Here is a 9,735-nt window from a genome sequence, read left to right on the forward strand (position 1 = left end):
CAGACACAGTCTAAGATGAAATCAACTGAAGAGAAAAGAAGACATTAAATCTGTGAAGATCTCAGCAGAGGAGGATTAAACAACTCCACAAACAGCAGTACCAGCTTCACTTATTACTAACCAGACTGACTTTATTTCTGTGAGACGTCTACACAAGTTATTATTGAGATTTAACAGAGGTTTAACTCTAATGTGTTTCATTTTAAGTCACCATAACAGTGATTAGTGTTTCCGTTAGTTGGGCTCTTAACTCTTATTATTATATCTTTTGTCTTTTTTGGCCGCTGTGACAGTGTGTTTGTCAAACACATTTGCAGCAGCAAAGAAAGCTAAAGTGAAATGAGTTCAGGTGATGATGGTTTCCTGTTGATGATTTTATATTCATCATGAAATAACCTTTTTCACTGATGTTTTTGGAATCTAACAATTGTGTTGTTGCATTAATATTGTCACATCACAAACCCTGTGTTACTGCAGAATGAGATCCAGCAATATCATAACAAGATAGAACACTTTATCAAACATGAGCACAAAAAAGAAGTTTATTATGACACACACAGACATCAACAATCAGCGTATGAATCTCAACAATGGTGACAATCAAAAGTACTTTGCTGCAATGCATGCTGGGTACCAGCATAGTGCAAAATTCCCAGAATGCATTGCAACGTGAATAAATTATGCAGCTGAATTGTCCTATAATTTTGTTTGATTCTAAATATTTGCTTTTATCTTTTGCCGTTGTTTTTGTTGTGAATTAATAGCTTTTCAGTGATGTTCTGAATTTATCTGTTTATCTAAATATTTGTGATTGTCACCATTGTTGAGATTCATACGCTGATTGTTGATATCTGTGTGTGTCAGCATAAGCTAATCTTTTGATCTCATGTTTGTTAAAAGCTTTAAACTGATTGTTATAATATTGCTAGATCTCATGCTGCAGTAACACAGGGTTTGTGATGTGACAATATTAATGGATCAACACAATTGTTAGAGTCCAAAATCATCAGTGAATCAGTCTATTTCATGATGATTATAAAATCATCAACAGGAAACCATCATCACCTGATCTCGGTTCACTTTAGCTTTCTTTGCTGCTGCAAATGTGTTTGACAAACACACTGTCACAGCCGCCAAAAAAGACATAAGTTATACTAAGAGTTAAGAGCCCAACTAATGGAAACACTAATCACTCTTATGGTGACTTTAAATGAAACACAGAGTTAAACCTCTGTTAAATCTCAATAAAAACTTCTGTAGACGTCTGACAGGAATAAAGTCAGTCTGGTTAGTAATAAGTGAAGCTGGTAATGCTGTTTGTGGAGTTGTTTAATCCTCCTCTGCTGAGATCGTCACAGATTTAATGTCTTCTTTTCTCTTCAGTTGATTTCATCTAAGACTGTGTCTGAAGTCAGTTGTAGATCTTGTGTTTCTGCTCGTCTCTTTTTCTGTTCTCCAGCTTGTTAACAGGCTTATTAAGGATGAGATGACTCTATATTTAATATACACAGGTTTTGTGGCTCAGATAAGGTCCAGTTCTGGTTTATTTCTTTGCTCTTGGCTGACATGTGGCATTGCTATGGCCTGCTTCTGACCCAGATCTGGCAAACAGGAGTGGGCCACACAAGGGCCGTCATTCCACGCTGCATGTGGGCCAGATCCGCATTCCACAAGTGCCAGATGTGGGCCGGATCCGGGCCGAAACAATGTTGCTATCTGGGTTGAAGCTCACTTAGTGAAACCATTCACACATGTACCTTATCTTCTGCAAAACTACAAGCACAATATACGCTTTACACTCAGGTTGCAATTGGTAAAACAAACTTTTTGCAAAACACTAAACACAGTTCTCTAAGACAAAAAAAACGCGTATACATAAATTGATCACTTAGAAAGTCAGATGAAACAAAGAGGTAATCAATCCTTCACCCGTTTATTGAAAACTGTTGTTGGACAGATTGAGCCATTACTTGCAACATAAACAAACATTACAAAATAAACCAGCAACACAAACTGCTACAAGTAAACCAAAAGCTAATTTCAGCAGCAAAGATAAAACCAATAAAATAATAATATCACATTGTTTGTTTATAGTAATTTTTGTTTTCAATACACTCACAGTAAAACCAATATATTTTTTACAGTACTGAGGAGGACTTTTACTTTCTGAACCTGGACTTTACAACTCACATGTCAGCTAAAAGCAAAAGAAATAAACCAGAACTGGACCTTATCTGAGCCACAAAGTCTGTGTATATTAAATATGGAGTCATCTCAGCCTTAATAAGCCTGTTAACAAGCAGAATCAATGAAGGAAAGAAAAGGACAGAAAAAGAGACGAGCAGAAACACAAGAACTACAACTGACTTCAGACACAGCCTTAGATTAAATCAACTCAAGAGAAAAGAAGACATTAAATCTGTGAAGATCTCAGCAGAGGAGGATTAAACAACTCCACAAACAGCATTACCAGCTTCACTTATTACTAACCAGACTGACTTTATTTCTGTCAGACGTCTACAGAAGTTTTTTATTGAGAATTAACAGAGGTTTAACTTTTTAAGTTTAAGGTGTTTCATTTGAAGTCACCATAACAGTGATTAGTGTTTCCATTATTTGGGCTCTTAACTCTTATTATATCTTTTGTCTTTTAAGGCCGCTGTGACAGTGTGTTTGTTAAACACATTTACAGCAGCAAAGAAAGCTAAAGTGACAGCAGGCTCCACAAACGGCAAGAAAAACAAACTAGGCTAACCCGCACCACGAAACATAACATACTGTTCCAGCCAATATCCGACAAGAAGGATTTTGGGTTAGTGCGCGGATGAGGAGGAGGGAGGGTCTACCCTCTACTCCAACCCTAATCAAACACACCTGAGCCAATCCAGGTCGTCAGGATTACCAGTAAGTTACAGGGAGCTGAGTTTGATCAACTCTGCAGGAAAAAAGTTGTGTTCCATCCCATATAAGAAATCAATATAGTCCCCAAACCTTCCCAAGCACAGACAGAAACACAGTAATAGTGATTACATAAAAAAAATGGAAGGTCACATCTATAATTCTTGCCGCTCTGGTCCAGCACAGAGATGTCTTCTCTCGAGGGTTTTGTCGAGTTGCAGCCTGACACTCAGCGAGGATCTGCTTCAGACGGTCGAGGGTAGGAGACTGCTCTTCATTCTGATCTCTAACTGAGTCTGGAGGGTTCTGCTGGTCTCTTACACAGTCTATGAGAGGAAAGACAAAACATTATTCTTGATAAATACTATATCTCTTGTGTTTTGTCTAAATATAAAATTCCTCAATAGGGAATCTTTGCTGAAATTATTAGAATAACCAACTGAATTGCACATGTGATTTTGGTGTGGTTTGTTTTCATATGTGATTACATGGTCTCACATGCATGAGCTAATTTAAAGCTTCAAATCCTATTTTCATGTGATGAAATGAAGCAAAATTAAACATAGATGTGCACACATGTAATTAACATAAAACCTGTTCTTTTTCAGCATTTCACGTGTCAAGAGACCCTGCCTTTTTTTTTTTTTTTTTTTTGAGTGCTGCAAGTTGGATGCTATTGTGTGATGTCTCACATTTTTGCTTTTAAAAAAATTGAGAGGCCACACAATGGTATCCAAGCCACAGTGCTGATGAATCATCAGGGTCCTGACGTATCAATGTTGCGTGAGCAAAAAAAAGCCCATGGAATTGTGCATACGCAATTTTCCACGCACATATCTGGATTTATAAAAAAAATAAACTGCGTAAATATGTGCGCACCTTCCACACATTCTAGACCGTGCGTACGCACTCTTTTACTGGAGTGAGTGAAGTAATTATGTAAACAGAATGATTTTAAACTGTTTTCATTTTGATATCACATTTAGAATAAATATTCCACTGTTATTGTTCAAATTACATAAAGTCATTATCCAGAAGTTTAACAAAAATTATATGAAATTAGATTTATATATTTGTAGTGGATGCACTGCTTTTGAACACTTTTCCTGTGACATGCTACATTTATGACAGCGAAGAATGCTAGCCGCATGATAATTCCTTTAGTGTATGATAATTCATTAGGTGTTAAGGCACCTAATGATTCAAAAACATATTTTTTATTAAGTATATTTAAATCTAAGCTGTGAATTTGATCAAATGTTTTTTTTATATATATATATATATATTATCTTACACCAATGGAGTGCCTCAATCTGAAAATCAGTTCAGTCTGAAACCATTTACTGGTCTAAATACCTCCTTCACATCAGATACATGGATACCTCAGTGGCAGCTCTTTCTTTGGGCTGCAATACATAAACTGTATTGGATATGTTAACATTGATTTGTGAAGTCGAGAGTGTGTGTCTGCAATCATAGCTATATATGAATGTATATATGTGCAATATACTTGAGTAGGTGATTTTCACAGGATTTAGTTTATCAATAATGTTAGATTAATTATGACCTAAAATAATAAATCATATTATTAACTCAGCTTCATAATGATGCTGTTTTCTAGTCCGAATGAAGAGTAAACCTGGTAGGACCCAGAGGGTGAGTTTCAAGGGAAATGAAAGAAACGTGCAAAATGTTGAGGACAAATTGATAATCATTAATGAGTTCTATCTATATTTTGTCAAGGTGTACTAGACTCAGAAATAGAGAAGTTAGTTGAACCAAAATGTGGCTGTTTATTGACACAATGGCATGTTAATGGAGTCAATGAGAGATAGACAGTTCAGTGGAGATACCAGGGTAACGGAGAGCTGAATCACAGTGGAGCAGATGAGACATCGACACTCACACTGGCATAATGACAGTGAGGCAGGTAAGGTAAGGAGGTATCCTAAGTTGTGTGACTGTGTGTGTGCTTTATAGGAGTGCTGATGCGTGCGCTGATGAAGATCTGGTGTGGATGATTAGTGACTGTGGTAACCAGACATTAGGGAAGGCACAAGGGAAATGTGACATAAGGCGCGTTTCCATTAAAGATTTGCGATTTTTTTCTAAATATCGATAAAAAACTATTGCGAAATGGCGGCGTTTCCATTAACCGATGTTATGCGACTAAAACGTCATTTTTTCCTCTCGCGATAAGTAATTCCAAAAATTATGGCAACGGACATTGGTAAGTTTATATATATATATATATATATATATATATATATATATATATATATATATATATTACAGCCACGTAGGCGTGTTATCCAAGCATTAATGGCAAGGAAATACCCTTATACTGTGAGCGGCACATATGAGGTGTTTCTGGGATCTCCATCATATCTGCTCCGAGGTCTTGATTGTGGCATTTCCTTGAGGTTTAGAATCCAGTATTTCTGTCATTCTTTTGTCTTATATGAATTTAATAAAGAACTCTGTCTCGTATTCTGTCCAAACACACCGCGTCATCTAAGTCAGGTGACTGTAAATGCGCAAAAACTGTTTCCACTGCAGTTCTGCAAAATATTCCTTTTTTGAATTGCCTGAAAAACCACCTCATCCGAGCGCAAAAACTTTTTTTGCGATAAATGGGAGGTTTTGGCTAAATTGACGTGTTTCCATTGGGCGTATTTTCAATTCGCAATTTCAATTTGCGCAATTTGAAGGGTAATGGAAACGCGGCTACAGATATAGGCTGCAGAGAGGTACAAGTGTAGAGTGGACCGGGTTGGGCGGTGGAGTGCCCAGAAGAAGCAGGTGGAAGAAGAGACAGAAGAGTCCACCGCAGAGCCGGAGGAGGCAGGAGCCAAAGCAGATCCATCGGAACTGAGAGCCAAGGTGAAGCCGGTAGAGCTGGGAGCCATGGCGGATGCATGGGACCAGGGCAGAACAGAATGGAGTATGTGGCCTCTGGAGTGCCGGCGGAGCAGGGAGCTTCAATGGCTGAGATCAGGGAGCTTGGGAACAGCCTCCTTGGCCACAGAGCTTGTAACTTCACATGCTCACCTCTATATCCATTTAGTTTAATCTGACAGAAATGTATACATTACCTATCAAACATGTACTAACTTGTAGTTAATGTGGTTATTATTCAGGAATGAATCCCTATGGCTCCAGTAATAGTAAAGGGTACAGCTCTTTTTTAGTTTTTGATATCACTGCATTTAAATGAGTTCCTGTTGAAGTAACTTTTAATTCAGGTATGAGATCATGATTATTCAAGCACTGTTATTGTAAAGTGTTAACAAATATCATAATCAGATGGTGTGTCGACTCTTACCATCTCGGCCAGTAAAAGCAGATGTGGTTTCCACTGATCTGCTCTCAGCTCCTCTAGCCATCATAAAATTCACAAGGATGGTCTCCAGAATGCTGATGCCAATGAGACTGAAAATCACACTGCAGTAAACACCTGTGAAGATAGCAAACTATGACTGCAAAAGTCTTTCCTGCTCTGAAATGTAACTAACAACTTGTTTTATCATGTGATCTCAGAAACTCCAGTGTATTTATTGTACTGTGTCTTATGTTTATGACCCAAAGACACAGATGATGTGATATAGTACTTTGTACACTGTGGTACTCAGAGACGAGGGAGAGTTTGATCCAAATACAGTTAAAGTTTATTTAATAAAACAAAAACACAGAAAGGAGCAGAAATTCAGGAAACAAGAAACAAGAACTGAGAACACAAATGTAGTGAAAGTCAATACCAGGCCAAAAAACGGGGAAACACTTGGGCTTGTAGCAATGGTAAAAATGTATAAATGATTATGATGACTATTACAATTATAATGAACCGTTATACACATTGACAAGCTGCCCTGATCTGGGGACGAGGATGATGCAGGCCCTTCTTGATGGTGTGGAAGATGAGCAAACCATCACCTCATCTGTAACCACTCAGGCAAATGCTCCCAAGGAATTTACCCTCTTAGAGTTTTTTGAGGAAGAGGCCGCTCGTCTCAACATCTAATGGCTGACCCTACAAAGTGCCTTGGACCAGGAGAGGGACGTCTTCGATGGAAAACTCATGGGACCCCTACTGGCCCCATAGCAGCTTCTCCCTGTCTTCCTTGCATTTGCTAAACACATGAACCATTGCTGGGGAGATCCGCTTGACCTAAAAAATGGTCTTGCAGGTATTGAAGTTAGGGCATGGGTGACCTCCTCACCATCGAGCCCTCTATCGCAAGACACCTCAACCCACATAGCAACATTGTGACGGCCCAGATCTGGCCCACATCTGGCACAAGTGGAAAGATTATCTGGCCCACATGCAGTGTGGAATGACGGCACTTGGGCGGACCGTTCCTGTTTGCCAGATCTGGGCCACAAGCAGGCCATAACAATGCCACATGTCAGCCAAGAGCAAAGAAATAAACCAGAACTGGACCTTATCTGAGCCACAAAAGGATCCGCCGGATCCTGCATTGACACCATTATGAGAACTGAACTGAGCTGGACGATGACATCACTGTTTTCTTCAGAGCGGCTATAAATGAACTAAATTAACAACGTTTTTACAACAAAAAATGAACCATCACTGAACTTACTTAAGTTGGACTGTGATGCTATTTTCTTCACACTGTACAGCTGAAACAAACTCTGATGCATTATTTTCCTGTTATCACTGTAAAGCTGCTTTGAAAGGTCACTTGACTTGACATGTGAACCTCAAAGAACATTAAAGTTGTGATAAAAATAGTTAGGGTCATGACAGCTAATTAAAATATCGATTTTTGACCATTTACTGCTCTTAGATGGAAACTTAAGAAGCTTTAATAAGCTTTTGTGTAAACCGAATATTAATACAAATTTAAGTTTAAAAAAAGAAAAGAAACAGAAACAGGACTGTAACTGAATGAAAACTGGATTTTAACTACAAGCCTCCAATTATGCAATTGCATTTTTAACCACTTAAGCTATGATTATCATGTTTAAGTTAGACTCACCAATCAGAGGGATTTTATCAGCCGTAGAGGGCAGCGTGTCATTAAGAATCAGCAGCATCACAGAAATAGACAGAAGTAAAGTCACTTTAAAGCTCAGCTTGTCTGATCCACTTGTGTCAATGAAGAAGGAGGCCACATCCAGCACAAGGAAGAAAAATATTGGTAGCATGAAATTGACGAGATACAGTAGCGGTCTCCTCTTGATGGTGATCTGTCATATAAGAACAGAAACAGTTTAACAATTAAAGCAGTGAATCTAAATCAAGAAGCATCCATTAAGCATGTCCAACTACAGCCATCACCAGTGCATGCAAAATGTGGCCAATTTTAACAAATAAAATTACAGGATTCAATAAGCATTTGAATCTTCACAGATATGCACTGTAGCTTAAAAATAAATAAAAACTGAAAATGTAACTGGCATTCCAGTTTCACTGTAATTTCTTCATTATTGAACTGGGGAAAAGAAATGCAACTTTATCTTATAAAGTTTTTTATATATATATATAATGGGAATACAATTATACTGACAGAAATTCAATTAAAGTGCAAGATTTACAATTGAATTGTGAAATTTAACATGTAAATTCTATGTTAATCAGTGGGTGGTCCTCAAGAGAAGATTGGTTCCCACTCTAGGAGGAGACAGAGGGAAACCATCATTAATAATTGTTATTAATAAACAACATTAATTTAATTCCAAACAAATAGGGGCGGTTTCTGGACAGAGACTAAGCCTGGTTCTGGACTAAAATGGCCTTTTAAACCAGATTAAAAGAAATCTGCTTTCTGTGTCATAGTTTTAAATAGTCCTAGACTTCGTCTAGTCCAGAGTACTAGAGCTACTCTAGGACTACATTGACTAAATCACATGCTAATTGTACTTTGGATTTTCATTTTTAAAATGTTCATGGCAAGTATTAAGAAGATAAATCTATAATTGTATTATTTGAATACAATTCTATAATGTGTTGGATAACAGCAATAAATTATTTTCTAAGATTTTTTTTTTTTTCTCTTTCCCTTTAAAGGATTCATTTTTATTTTTATTTTGGCACATATTTTGCTATTTGGTTTGATAATTTTTACTTATTGTTTTACACTGTGCTCTGTACCTGATATACCAGCTGATTCTTGACACTCCATAACATAGAGTTGTTAGAGGAAGTCATATTTATACTGAGGAGCTCCCACTCGCCCTGGGCCTGAAAGGTCTGCTTCGACTCCTCGGTCAGCCATACAGAATCATAGAGTGAGTTCATTACAAGCTCATCTACTGTGGGAACAGAATAATATTCATTGAAATTAAAGTCAAACTGCTTAGAAATCATGTCATCTTTCATTTCTGTGTTTGTCAACACTGATTCATGTGTTTCAGATGTACCTGAATGCGCTGTAGATTGAAGTGTTATATTGCAGCTTTGGATGTCGAAGGGAAACCTGTACAAGTTCATCTCACAGGCCGTGGTCAGAGATAAAACATCAGATGTGACTGTAAAGCCAAAGCAGGTCAACTGCAGATATGGAGAATCCTTTGTTCCAAACTCGATCTTGATGCTAAATGGGTAAAATAATAATCGTGTCATGGTACGGTTGTAGTATATAGCACACAAAGATGAGGAAGTAACAGAAACAGTCTTTAATTCAATCTCCCACAAAACAGACACACAATAAACTCAAACACAATCTCTAACATCAGCGTAACCCTGACAAGAACAGAGAGAGAATGAAGGAGAATGAAGGGTTCAAATACATGGAACAAACAAAGGGAACTAATGAATAACAGGTGAACATAATGACCTATAAAACAATCTGAGAAACTAATGGCGCTTTTCCA

The 9,735-nt window shown here is 37.6% G+C and overlaps 1 protein-coding gene across 1 annotated transcript; it reads right to left on the reverse strand.

The window, feature by feature from the left end:
* Positions 1-2,973: 2,973 nt before the first annotated feature.
* Positions 2,974-9,484, reverse strand: LOC309476930 (5-hydroxytryptamine receptor 3A-like; the record flags this gene model as incomplete). The annotated part of the gene is made up of 5 exons (XM_082140079.1): positions 2,974-3,224; positions 6,224-6,355; positions 7,899-8,109; positions 9,014-9,174; positions 9,283-9,484. 5 exons carry the CDS (start codon positions 9,482-9,484, stop codon positions 2,974-2,976), a joined length of 957 nt encoding a protein of 318 aa, XP_081996205.1.
* Positions 9,485-9,735: the final 251 nt, after the last annotated feature.

This window comes from Leuciscus leuciscus, assembly GCF_965113295.1.
Source record: "Leuciscus leuciscus genome assembly, chromosome: 1".
NCBI lineage: Eukaryota > Metazoa > Chordata > Actinopteri > Cypriniformes > Leuciscidae > Leuciscus > Leuciscus leuciscus.